Raw genomic sequence first — 14,595 nt, 5'->3', positions numbered from 1 at the left:
GGGCTGCCGGGAGGCGCGGTGGGAAGCTCTGGGCTGCCGGGAGGCGCGGTGGGAAGCTCTGGGCTGCCGGGAGGCGCGGTGGGAGGCTCTGGGCTGCCGGGAGGCGCGGTGGGAAGCTCTGGGCTGCCGGGAGGCGCGGTGGGAGGCTCTGGGCTGCCGGGAGGCGCGGTGGGAAGCTCTGGGCTGCCGGGAGGCGCGGTGGGAGGCTCTGGGCTGCCGGGAGGCGCGGTGGGAAGCTCTGGGCTGCCGGGAGGCGCGGTGGGAGGCTCTGGGCTGCCGGGAGGCGCGGTGGGAAGCTCTCTCCCTTACCCAGCAGGTCTCCAGAGAAGTTGACGGGCAGCACGATGCCCACGGACAGCACGCCGACGGCGACCAGCAGCCCGATGATGTGGCGCTGGAAGGACAGGTAATGCACTGCATCAGCGCCGCACTTCTCACGGATCTCATCGTCTCTGTACCGGAAAATAACACGGGAGGGGTTAATGCAGCGAGGACCGGAGGGCAAGATCTACTAAACGGTGGCCTGTGATTTAATGCAGCATTTCACTACCAGGAGGAGGAGCACGGTGTGGCAGCCAGCGTGTGTGTGTGTGAGAGAGTGAGTGAGCATCACGTACACTCACAGGGGATTCCTGCGGTGTTGCAGCCAGCGTGTGTGTGTGTGAGAGAGTGAGTGAGCATCACGTACACTCACAGGGGATTCCTGCGGTGTTGTAGCCAGCGTGTGTGTGTGTGAGAGAGTGAGTGAGCATCACGTACACTCACAGGGGATTCCTGCGGTGTTGCAGCCAGCGTGTGTGTGTGAGAGAGAGCATCACGTACACTCACAGGGGATTCCTGCGGTGTTGCAGCCAGCGTGTGTGTGAGTGAGAGAGCATCACGTACACTCACAGGGGATTCCTGCGGTGTTGCAGGCAGCGTGTGTGTGTGAGTGAGAGAGCATCACGTACACTCACAGGGGATTCCTGCGGTGTTGCAGGCAGCGTGTGTGTGTGAGTGAGAGAGCATCACGTACACTCACAGGGGATTCCTGCGGTGTGGCAGCCAGCGTGTGTGTGAGAGTGAGAGAGCATCACGTACACTCACAGGGGATTCCTGCGGTGTTGCAGGCAGCGTGTGTGTGTGAGTGAGAGAGCATCACGTACACTCACAGGGGATTCCTGCGGTGTTGCAGGCAGCGTGTGTGTGTGAGTGAGAGAGCATCACGTACACTCACAGGGGATTCCTGCGGTGTGGCAGCCAGCGTGTGTGTGAGTGAGAGAGCATCACGTACACTCGCAGGGGATTCCTGCGGTGTTACAGCCAGCGTGTGTGTGAGAGTGAGAGAGCATCACGTACACTCACAGGGGATTCCTGCAATGTTGCAGGCAGCACAAACCTGACCGGTCCTGTATACAAATATACGAGCGTGCTGAGACGCTTGTGGCTCAGGTTATTGAGATGCTTTGGTAGGGTGGAAGCACATAGAGCAGCGGGGGATTAGACTGGGCCATTCCCAAGCCCCCCTATAATATTATCCCACCCGGCCGCCCACGGACACTCACTTGATTCTGAAGATGGCGGTCAGCCAGGAGCAGAAGCCCTGGGGAAGAAACAGGGAGAAGGTTATACCACTTCAGAGGTAACATTACTGGGGTAACATGCCATCGGGGGCCTCATGTCCGCACTCACATTGTCCCTCTGGTCGAAGTCCACGGAGCTGGAGACGGAGGTGAGGCGCTCATAGTGGTCGTGGTTATCGGAGTGCAGTGCCGACGCCACGCTGGGGGAGGGAGAGGAGAACGTGATCAAGAAGATGCTACGACGGGGAGGGGGTGGGGGTCAGAGGTCGGTATCCCCCCACCCCCCGCAACGGAAACCAGAGGAGACCCAGAGAGACAAGCTAGAGATGTGGAGAGAATGGCATTATCAAGTCACAGGGTGGGGGGGAGGGGGGAGAGGAGAGGGTGGGAGTGGGAAGAAGAGGAAAGGGTGGGGGGGGGGGGGAAAGGGTGGGGGGGAGGGAAAAGGTGGGGGGGGGAAGGAAGGGTGGGGGGAAAGAGGAGAGGGTGGGGGTAGGAAGAAGAGGAAAGGGTGGGGGGGGGAGGGAAAGGGTGGGGGGGAAGGAAGGATGGGGGGGGGGGGAGAGGAAGGGCAGACTAGGAGTTACCAACAGTCTCAAATTTCTAGTGTGTCCCGTGATCACCAATTCTGCTCAGATGAGAAGACAATCCCCGCTGGCTGGAGACGCGTTTCACACCCAGGGAGTGGGTATATTTATACTCCCAGAATACATTCATGGTAAGCTATTAGGGGGTGGATTATTGTCACAGATTTGGTGCCAGAGTTGCTTGAAATGTGGTGCAGGAAGCGGAGGAAGTGGAGGCTGGGGGGTTCTCAGTGTATTTGGGACTTCCCCTGTACCCCCTCATTAGACCCCACAATAAACAAGGGTCCGACAGAGATCCCTTCCTTGTTTGAAGGATGGTGAACCCATGGAAGTATCAGTACGGGCGGATACACACAGCGTAAAGGAATCAGCATGGAGTAAGAATCAGTACGGGGCGGATACACACAGTGTAAAGGATTCAGCATGGAGTAAGTATCAGTACGGGGCGGATACACACAGTGTAAAGGATTCAGCATGGAGTAAGAATCAGTACGGGGCGGATACACACAGCGTAAAGGAATCAGCATGGAGTAAGAATCAGTACGGGGCGGATACACACAGTGTAAAGGATTCAGCATGGAGTAAGTATCAGTACGGGGCGGATACACACAGTGTAAAGGATTCAGCATGGAGTAAGAATCAGTACGGGGCGGATACACACAGCGTAAAGGATTCAGCATGGAGTAAGTATCAGTACGGGGCGGATACACACAGTGTAAAGGATTCAGCATGGAGTAAGTATCAGTACGGGGCGGATACACACAGTGTAAAGGAGTCAGCATGGAGTAAGAATCAGTACGGGGCGGATACACACAGCGTAAAGGAGGCAGCATGGAGTAAGAATCAGAACGGGGCGGATACACACAGCGTAAAGGAGTCAGTAAGGAGTAAGAATCAGCACGAGGCGGATACACACAGTGTAAAGGAATAAGCATGGAGTAAGATTCAGTACGGGGCGGATACACAGTGTAAAGGAGTCAGCATGGAGTAAGTATCAGTACGTGGCGGATACACACAGAGTAAAGGAGTCAGCATGGAGTAAGTATCAGTACGGGGCAGATACACACAGCGTAAAGGAGTCAGCATGGAGTAAGAATCAGTACGGGGCGGATACACACAGCGTAAAGGAGTCAGCATGGAGTAAGAATCAGTACGGGGCGGATACACACAGAGTAAAGGAGTCAGCATGGAGTAAGTATCAGTACGGGGCGGATACACACAGCGTAAAGGAGTCAGCATGGAGTAAGAATCAGTGCGGGGCGGATACACACAGCGTAAAGGAGTCAGCATAGAGTAAGAATCAGTACGGGGCGGATACACACAGCGTAAAGGAGTCAGCATGGAGTAAGAATCAGTACGAGGCGGATACACACAGCGTAAAGGAGTCAGCATGGAGTAAGTATCAGTACGGGGCAGATACACACAGCGTAAAGGAGTCAGCATGGAGTAAGAATCAGTACGGGGCGGATACACACAGCGTAAAGGAGTCAGCATGGAGTAAGAATCAGTACGGGGCGGATACACACAGCGTAAAGGAGTCAGCATGGAGAAAGTATCAGTACGGGCGGATATACACAGCGTAAAGGAGTCAGCATGGAGTAAGATTCAGTACGGGCGGATATACACAGCGTAAAGGAGCCAGCATGGAGTAAGTATCAGTACTAGGCGGATACACACAGCGTAAAGGAGTCAGCATGGAGTAAGTATCAGTACTAGGCGGATACACACAGCGTAAAGGAGCCAGCATGGAGTAAGTATCAGTACTAGGCGGATACACACAGCGTAAAGGAGTCAGCATGGAGTAAGTATCAGTACTAGACGGATTCACACAGCGTAAAGGAGTCAGCATGGAGTAAGAATCAGTACGAGGCGGATACACACAGCGTAAAAAAAGTCAGCATGGAGTAAGAATCAGTACTAGGCGGATACACATAGCGTAAAGGAATCAGCATGGAGTAAGTATCAGTACGGGGCGGATACACACAGCGTAAAGGAGTCAGCATGGAGTAAGTATCAGTACGGGGCGGATACACACAGCGTAAAGGAGCCAGCATGGAGTAAGAATCAGTACGGGGCGGATACACACAGCGTAAAGGAGTCAGCATGGAGTAAGAATCAGTACGGGGCGGATACACACAGTGTAAAGGATTCAGCATGGAGTAAGAATCAGTACGGGGCGGATACACAGCGTAAAGGAGTCAACATGGAGTAAGAATCAGTACTAGGCGGATACACACAGCGTAAAGGAGTCAGCATGGAGTAAGAATCAGTACGAGGCGGATACACACAGCGTAAAGGAGTCAGCATGGATTAAGTATCAGTACGGGGCGGATACACAGCGTAAAGGAGGCAGCATGGAGTAAGAATCAGTACGGGGCGGATACACAGCGTAAAGGAGGCAGCATGGAGTAAGAATCAGTACGGTGCGGATACACACAGCGTAAAGGAGTCAGCATGGAGTAAGAATCAGTACGGGGCGGATACACAGCGTAAAGGAGGCAGCATGGAGTAAGAATCAGTACGGGGCGGATACACACAGCGTAAAGGAGGCAGCATGGAGTAAGAATCAGTACGGGGCGGATACACAGCGTAAAGGAGGCAGCATGGAGTAAGAATCAGTACGGGGCGGATACACACAGCGTAAAGGAGTCAGCATGGAGTAAGAATCAGTACGGGGCGGATACACAGCGTAAAGGAGTCAGCATGGAGTAAGAATCAGTACGGGCGGATACACACAGTGTAAAGGAGTCAGCATGGAGTAAGAATCAGTACGGGGCGGATACACAGCGTAAAGGAGTCAGCATGGAGTAAGAATCAGGACGGGGCGGATACACAGCGTAAAGGAGTCAGCATGGAGTAAGAATCAGTACGGGGCGGATACACACAGCGTAAAGGAGTCAGCATGGAGTAAGAATCAGTACGGGCGGATATACACAGCGTAAAGGAGTCAGCATGGAGTAAGAATCAGTACGGTGCGGATACACACAGCGTAAAGGAGTCAGCATGGAGTAAGAATCAGTACGGGGCGGATACACAGCGTAAAGGAGTCAGCATGGAGTAAGAATCAGTACGGGGCGGATACACAGCGTAAAGGAGGCAGCATGGAGTAAGAATCAGTACGGGGCGGATACACAGCGTAAAGGAGTCAGCATGGAGTAAGTATCAGTACTAGGCGGATACACACAGCGTAAAGGAGTCAGCATGGAGTAAGAATCAGTACGGGGCGGATACACAGCGTAAAGGAGTCAGCATGGAGTAAGAATCAGGACGGGGCGGATACACACAGCGTAAAGGAGTCAGCATGGAGTAAGTATCAGGACGGGGCGGATACACACAGTGTAAAGGAGTCAGCATGGAGTAAGTATCAGGACGGGGCGGATACACACAGCGTAAAGGAGTCAGCATGGAGTAAGAATCAGGACGGGGCGGACACACACAGCGTAAAGGAGTCAGCAGGAAAAGCACCAGTCACTTAGCAAGGTTCAAGAAGTCTCAAAAAAGTAAAAGCGCTCAGCCATGAAACACTTTCAGATGTTAAGATCTGCACACTATTAGCACTGCTAGCCTGACTGATCAGCTCACTGATACCCACCCACCCCTTCCGCAGTGACTGGCTGGGATGTGCAGCAGTACACATTAATACAGTATCACTATTACGCCAGCATTTATTCTGCTTATTTTCTTTACTTCTTAAACTACTAAGTGGGACTGGTGCTTCAGGGGAGGGTTTCGTATTCAGGAGCAGATCCCACACTGAGCAGAGACCGGAAAAAACCATGCCAGGAGAGAAATGGTTAAGAGGTTAGGGTAGAACCACCGAAACGTCCAGTTAATCTGAGTGTTAGACAGCCCTGAAAACAAGGAACATACTATTCCCGCTCCTCACGGAACCGTCGCTGGCGCCGATGTCTGGATTTGGGGACAAAAAACAAAAAGGAAAAAAGAGGAGACAAATGAGAAACTGGGAACAGTATGGGACAAAAGACAGGTCCGGGGGTATCAAAAAACATTAAATGCTGCGATGTAAACCCTGATCCAGGTAACCCTGACACACACAGGTAAGTGCAATGTAACCCTGATCCAGGTAACCCTGACACACACAGGTAAGTGCAATGTAACCCTGATCCAGGTAACCCTGACACACAGGTAAGTGCAATGTAACCCTGATCCAGGTAACCCTGACACACACAGGTAAGTGCAATGTAACCCTGATCCAGGTAACCCTGACACACACACAGGTAAGTGCAATGTAACCCTGATCCAGGTAACCCTGACACATACAGGTAAGTGCAATGTAACCCTGATCCAGGTAACCCTGACACACACAGGTAAGTGCAATGTAACCCTGATCCAGGTAACCCTGACACACACAGGTAAGTGCAATGTAACCCTGATCCAGGTAACCCTGACACACACAGGTAAGTGCAATGTAACCCTGATCCAGGTAACCCTGACACACACAGGTAAGTGCAATGTAACCCTGATCCAGGTAACCCTGACACACACAGGTAAGTGCAATGTAACCCTGATCCAGGTAACCCTGACACACACACAGGTAAGTGCAATGTAACCCTGATCCAGGTAACCCTGACACACACACAGGTAAGTGCAATGTAACCCTGATCCAGGTAACCCTGACACACACAGGTAAGTGCAATGTAACCCTGATCCAGGTAACCCTGACACACACAGGTAAGTGCAATGTAACCCTGATCCAGGTAACCCTGACACACACAGGTAAGTGCAATGTAACCCTGATCCAGGTAACCCTGACACACACAGGTAAGTGCAATGTAACCCTGATCCAGGTAACCCTGACACACACAGGTAAGTGCAATGTAACCCTGATCCAGGTAACCCTGACACACACAGGTAAGTGCAATGTAACCCTGATCCAGGTAACCCTGACACACACAGGTAAGTGCAATGTAACCCTGATCCAGGTAACCCTGATACACACAGGTAAGTGCAATGTAACCCTGATCCAGGTAACCCTGATACACACAGGTAAGTGCAATGTAACCCTGATCCAGGTAACCCTGACACACACAGGTAAGTGCAATGTAACCCTGATCCAGGTAACCCTGACACACACAGGTAAGTGCAATGTAACCCTGATCCAGGTAACCCTGACACACACAGGTAAGTGCAATGTAACCCTGATCCAGGTAACCCTGATACACACAGGTAAGTGCAATGTAACCCTGATCCAGGTAACCCTGACACACACAGGTAAGTGCAATGTAACCCTGATCCAGGTAACCCTGACACACACAGGAACGTGCAATGTAACCCTGACACACACAGGTAAGTGCAATGTAACCCTGATCCAGGTAACCCTGACACACACAGGTAAGTGCAATGTAACCCTGATCCAGGTAACCCTGACACACACAGGTAAGTGCAATGTAACCCTGATCCAGGTAACCCTGACACACACAGGTAAGTGCAATGTAACCCTGATCCAGGTAACCCTGACACACACAGGTAAGTGCAATGTAACCCTGATCCAGTTAACCCTGACACACACAGGTAAGTGCAATGTAACCCTGATCCAGGTAACCCTGACACACAGGTAAGTGCAATGTAACCCTGATCCAGGTAACCCTGACACACACAGGTAAGTGCAATGTAACCCTTATCCAGTTAACCCTGACACACACAGGAACGTGCAATGTAACCCTGACACACACAGGTAAGTGCAATGTAACCCTGATCCAGGTAACCCTGACACACACAGGTAAGTGCAATGTAACCCTGATCCAGGTAACCCTGACACACACAGGTAAGTGCAATGTAACCCTGATCCAGGTAACCCTGACACACACAGGTAAGTGCAATGTAACCCTGATCCAGGTAACCCTGACACACACAGGTAAGTGCAATGTGACCCTGATCCAGGTAACCCTGACACACACAGGTAAGTGCAATGTAACCCTGATCCAGGTAACCCTGACACACACAGGTAAGTGCAATGTAACCCTGATCCAGGTAACCCTGACACACACAGGTAAGTGCAATGTAACCCTGATCCAGGTAACCCTGACACACACAGGTAAGTGCAATGTAACCCTGACACACACAGGTAAGTGCAATGTAACCCTGATCCAGGTAACCCTGACACACACAGGTAAGTGCAATGTAACCCTGATCCAGGTAACCCTGACACACACAGGTAAGTGCAATGTAACCCTGATCCAGGTAACCCTGACACACACAGGTAAGTGCAATGTAACCCTGATCCAGGTAACCCTGACACACACAGGTAAGTGCAATGTAACCCTGATCCAGTTAACCCTGACACACACAGGTAAGTGCAATGTAACCCTGATCCAGGTAACCCTGACACACAGGTAAGTGCAATGTAACCCTGATCCAGGTAACCCTGACACACACAGGTAAGTGCAATGTAACCCTTATCCAGTTAACCCTGACACACACAGGAACGTGCAATGTAACCCTGACACACACAGGTAAGTGCAATGTAACCCTGATCCAGGTAACCCTGACACACACAGGTAAGTGCAATGTAACCCTGATCCAGGTAACCCTGACACACACAGGTAAGTGCAATGTAACCCTGATCCAGGTAACCCTGACACACACAGGTAAGTGCAATGTAACCCTGATCCAGGTAACCCTGACACACACAGGTAAGTGCAATGTGACCCTGATCCAGGTAACCCTGACACACACAGGTAAGTGCAATGTAACCCTGATCCAGGTAACCCTGACACACACAGGTAAGTGCAATGTAACCCTGATCCAGGTAACCCTGACACACACAGGTAAGTGCAATGTAACCCTGATCCAGGTAACCCTGACACACACAGGTAAGTGCAATGTAACCCTGACACACACAGGTAAGTGCAATGTAACCCTGATCCAGGTAACCCTGACACACACAGGTAAGTGCAATGTAACCCTGATCCAGGTAACCCTGACACACAGGTAAGTGCAATGTAACCCTGATCCAGGTAACCCTGACACACACAGGTAAGTGCAATGTAACCCTGATCCAGGTAACCCTGACACACACAGGTAAGTGCAATGTAACCCTGATCCAGGTAACCCTGACACACACAGGTAAGTGCAATGTAACCCTGATCCAGGTAACCCTGACACACACAGGTAAGTGCAATGTAACCCTGATCCAGGTAACCCTGACACACACAGGTAAGTGCAATGTAACCCTGATCCAGGTAACCCTGACACACACAGGTAAGTGCAATGTAACCCTGATCCAGGTAACCCTGACACACACAGGTAAGTGCAATGTAACCCTGATCCAGGTAACCCTGACACACACAGGTAAGTGCAATGTAACCCTGATCCAGGTAACCCTGACACACACAGGTAAGTGCAATGTAACCCTGATCCAGGTAACCCTGACACACACAGGTAAGTGCAATGTAACCCTGATCCAGGTAACCCTGACACACACAGGTAAGTGCAATGTAACCCTGATCCAGGTAACCCTGACACACACAGGTAAGTGCAATGTGACCCTGATCCAGGTAACCCTGACACACACAGGTAAGTGCAATGTAACCCTGATCCAGGTTACCCTGACACACACAGGTAAGTGCAATGTAACCCTGATCCAGGTAACCCTGACACATACAGGTAAGTGCAATGTAACCCTGATCCAGGTAACCCTGACACATACAGGTAAGTGCAATGTAACCCTGATCCAGGTAACCCTGACACACACAGGTAAGTGCAATGTAACCCTGATCCAGGTAACCCTGACACACACAGGTAAGTGCAATGTAACCCTGATCCAGGTAACCCTGACACACACAGGTAAGTGCAATGTAACCCTGATCCAGGTTACCCTGACACACACAGGTAAGTGCAATGTAACCCTGATCCAGGTAACCCTGACACACACAGGTAAGTGCAATGTAACCCTGATCCAGGTAACCCTGACACACACAGGTAAGTGCAATGTAACCCTGATCCAGGTAACCCTGACACACACAGGTAAGTGCAATGTAACCCTGATCCAGGTAACCCTGACACACACAGGAACGTGCAATGTAACCCTGACACACACAGGTAAGTGCAATGTAACCCTGATCCAGGTAACCCTGACACACACAGGTAAGTGCAATGTAACCCTGATCCAGGTAACCCTGACACACACAGGTAAGTGCAATGTAACCCTGATCCAGGTAACCCTGACACACACAGGTAAGTGCAATGTAACCCTGATCCAGGTAACCCTGACACACACAGGTAAGTGCAATGTAACCCTGATCCAGGTAACCCTGACACACACAGGTAAGTGCAATGTAACCCTGATCCAGGTAACCCTGACACACACAGGTAAGTGCAATGTAACCCTGATCCAGGTAACCCTGACACACACAGGTAAGTGCAATGTAACCCTGATCCAGGTAACCCTGACACACACAGGTAAGTGCAATGTAACCCTGATCCAGGTAACCCTGACACACACAGGTAAGTGCAATGTAACCCTGATCCAGGTAACCCTGACACACACAGGTAAGTGCAATGTAACCCTGATCCAGGTAACCCTGACACACACAGGTAAGTGCAATGTAACCCTGATCCAGGTAACCCTGACACACACAGGTAAGTGCAATGTAACCCTGATCCAGGTAACCTTGACACACACAGGTAAGTGCAATGTAACCCTGATCCAGGTAACCCTGACACACACAGGTAAGTGCAATGTAACCCTGATCCAGGTAACCCTGATACACACAGGTAAGTGCAATGTAACCCTGATCCAGGTAACCCTGATACACACAGGTAAGTGCAATGTAACCCTGATCCAGGTAACCCTGACACACAGGTAAGTGCAATGTAACCCTGATCCAGGTAACCCTGACACACACAGGTAAGTGCAATGTAACCCTGATCCAGGTAACCCTGACACACACAGGTAAGTGCAATGTAACCCTAATCCAGGTAACCCTGACACACACAGGTAAGTGCAAGGTAACCCTGATCCAGGTAACCCTGACACATACAGGTAAGTGCAAGGTAACCCTGATCCAGGTAACCCTGACACACACAGGTAAGTGCAAGGTAACCCTGATCCAGGTAACCCTGACACACACAGGTAAGTGCAATGTTCCTTATGTTCCCTACTATAACTCCTTGCGTCTAGAGCCAGTATAACACAAATCCTGTCCCCACAGTATCCCAGGGGTGGCAAACTCATCCTCAAGTGCCACCAACAGGCCAGGGTTTCAGGATATCCCAGCTTCAGCACAGGTGGAGCAGTCAATGATTGAGCCACCTGTGCTGAAGCTGGGATATCCGGAAACCGTGACGGTGGCCCTTGAGGACTGGAGTTGCCCACCCCTGTGCATCGGGGTAAAGTTCCCTGGACCTGGCTTTACCTCTCTCTCTGTATTACAACGAAGGCTCTCCTGGCACAGGTAGGGTTAATACTATAGGAGACCGCCGCCTCCGCTGAAGCTCTTGTCCGCGTGGAAACATTGTAACTCTATAACGGGAGAGGATTGGATGATATTGGTAACATTAATGCTGGAATAGTAGTATATATTTCATTTGCAGGGAATTTATTTTCTTGGGCCCTTTTATGCCTCACAATATCTTACAAACGAAATACAACGTAATAAAATGGTGTGTGGTGGGAAGTAGTGGTGCTGAGTATCTGCGCTAGCGTCCGATTTACCGCACACCTCTGTATATACAGCGTTTATCCCACAGGTCAGTGTGCGCGCTCCTCACCTGTCTGCGTCAGTCACCAGAGCCAGGCGCCCGTAGTCCCACGCCACCTTCCGCAGGATGGAGAACACAAACAGCAGCGCCTGCGGGGGACAGGGAGACAGGGAGACAGTGACGTCAGTGCGTGTTACAGGGGTGGCAGGGAGACAGGGAGACAGTGACGTCAGTGCGTGTTACAGGGGTGGCAGTGAGGCAGGGAGACAGGGACGTGTGTGTGTGTCACAGGGGGCGCCCGTAATCCCACCCCACCTTCCGCGGGATGGAGAACACAAACAGCAGCGCCTGCGGGGGACAGGGAGACAGTGACGTGTGTGTGTGTGTGTTACAGGGGGCGCCCGTAGTCCCACCCCACCTTCCGCAGGATGGAGAACACAAACAGCAGCGCCTGCGGGGGACAGGGAGACAGGGAGACAGTGACGTGTGTGTGTGTTACAGGGGTGGCAGGGAGACAGGGAGACAGGGACGTGTGTGTGTGTGTGTCACAGGGGGCGCCCGTAGTCCCACCCCACCTTCCGCAGGATGGAGAACACAAACAGCAGCGCCTGCGGGGGACAGGGAGACAGGGAGACAGTGACGTCAGTGCGTGTTACAGGGAGACAGGGAGACAGGGAGACAGTGACGTCAGTGCGTGTTACAGGGGTGGCAGTGAGGCAGGGAGACAGGGACGTGTGTGTGTCACAGGGGGCGCCCGTAGTCCCACCCCACCTTCCGCAGGATGGAGAACACAAACAGCAGCGCCTGCGGGGGACAGGGAGACAGGGAGACAGTGACGTCAGTGCGTGTTACAGGGAGACAGGGAGACAGGGAGACAGTGACGTCAGTGCGTGTTACAGGGGTGGCAGTGAGGCAGGGAGACAGGGACGTGTGTGTGTGTGTCACAGGGGGCGCCCGTAGTCCCACCCCACCTTCCGCAGGATGGAGAACACAAACAGCAGCGCCTGCGGGGGACAGGGAGACAGTGACGTGTGTGTGTGTGTTACAGGGGGGGACAGGGACGGGGGACCCTAGGGTTAAAGACAGAACCCCTGAAACAGCTTAGCATATTGTGGTCACCGTGTGCACACTACAGCCCGTAACTGAAGAGCTTACAATCTAAACGTCTAACCTCGTTACAGGAAGAGAAAGAATAATATGTATCAAATGTCAAAAACTGGAGCCTGGCGCCCAAACCAAGGTGCCTGTTCTGGAGTGTAAGCTCCTTGGGGCAGGGACCTTTTACGCACTCTCGCACGGCACAGCGCACTCTCGCACGGCACAGCGCACTCTCGCACGGCACAGCGCACTCTCGCACGGCACAGCGCACTCTCGCACGGCACAGCGCTCTCTCGCACGGCACAGCGCTCTCTCGCACGGCACAGCGCTCTCTCGCACGGCACAGCGCTCTCTCGCACGGCACAGCGCTCTCTCGCACGGCACAGCGCTCTCTCGCACGGCACAGCGCTCTCTCGCACGGCACAGCACTCTCTCGCACGGCACAGCACTCTCTCGCACGGCACAGCGCTGCAGAATACGTTGCTGTCACACAAAAAAGATAAAATCGCTTTGCATCAATGTATCAAGGAACTTTGTACCCCAATATGTGCCTGAGAGTATTGGGGGGGTGTTATTAATATCAGACCCGCTCTGTGGGGTGATAGGGGTGTTATTAATATCAGACCCGCTCTGTGGGGTGATAGGGGTGTTATTAATATCAGACCCGCTCTGTGGGGTGGGAGGGGTGTTATTAATATCAGACCCGCTCTGTGGGGTGATAGGGGTGTTATTAATGTCAGACCCGCTCTGTGGGGTGATAGGGGTGTTATTAATGTCAGACCCGCTCTGTGGGGTGATAGGGGTGTTATTAATGTCAGACCCGCTCTGTGGGGTGATAGGGGGGTTATTAATGTCAGACCCGCTCTGTGGGGTGATAGGGGTGTTATTAATATCAGACCCGCTGTGTGGGGTGATAGGGGTGTTATTAATGTCAGACCCGCTCTGTGGGGTGATAGGGGTGTTATTAATATCAGAACCGCTCTGTGGGGTGATAGGGGTGTTATTAATATCAGACCCGCTCTGTGGGGTGATAGGGGTGTTATTAATATCAGACCCGCTCTGTGGGGTGATAGGGGTGTTATTAATATCAGACCCGCTCTGTGGGGTGATAGGGGTGTTATTAATATCAGACCCGCTCTGTGGGGTGATAGGGGTGTTATTCATATCGGACCCGCTCTGTGGGGTGATAGGGGTGTTATTAATATTGGACCCGCTCTGTGGGGTGATAGGGGTATTATTAATAAAGGACCCGCTGTGTGGGGTGATAGGCTGTTATTAATATCAGACCCGCTCTGTGGGGTGATAGGGGTGTTATTAATATCGGACCCGCTCTGTGGGGTGATAGGGGTGTTATTATCAGACCCGCTCTGTGGGGTGATAGGGGTGTTATTAATATCAGACCCGCTGTGTGGGGTGATAGGGGTGTTATTAATATCAGACCCGCTCTGTGGGGTGATAGGGGTGTTATTAATATCAGACCCGCTCTGTGGGGTGATAGGGGTGTTATTAATATCAGACCCGCTCTGTGGGGTGATAGGGGTGTTATTAATATCAGACCCGCTCTGTGGGGTGATAGGGGTGTTATTAATGTCAGACCCGCTCTGTGGGGTGATAGGGGTGTTATTAATATCAGACCCGCTCTGTGGGGTGATAGGGGTGTTATTAATATCAGAACCGCTGTGTGG

The 14,595-nt window shown here is 52.0% G+C and overlaps 1 protein-coding gene across 1 annotated transcript in view; it reads right to left on the bottom strand.

Moving 5' to 3' along the window:
- TMEM63B (transmembrane protein 63B) overlaps positions 1 to 14,595 on the bottom strand; it is a 91,467-nt gene that overhangs the window by 30,126 nt on the left and 46,746 nt on the right. The window contains exons 4-8 of the mRNA XM_075595112.1: positions 11,882 to 11,961; positions 6,020 to 6,058; positions 1,672 to 1,762; positions 1,545 to 1,582; positions 310 to 452 (exon numbers count right to left, since the gene is read on the bottom strand). Coding sequence (XP_075451227.1) covers positions 310 to 452; positions 1,545 to 1,582; positions 1,672 to 1,762; positions 6,020 to 6,058; positions 11,882 to 11,961 — 391 coding nt within the window. The remainder of the gene's footprint in view (positions 1 to 309; positions 453 to 1,544; positions 1,583 to 1,671; positions 1,763 to 6,019; positions 6,059 to 11,881; positions 11,962 to 14,595) is intronic.

This window comes from Ascaphus truei, chromosome 4 (assembly GCF_040206685.1).
Source record: "Ascaphus truei isolate aAscTru1 chromosome 4, aAscTru1.hap1, whole genome shotgun sequence".
Lineage (NCBI taxonomy): Eukaryota > Metazoa > Chordata > Amphibia > Anura > Ascaphidae > Ascaphus > Ascaphus truei.
The sequence above is the reverse complement of the archived record's forward strand: the minus strand, read 5'-3'. Positions and strand labels throughout refer to the sequence as shown.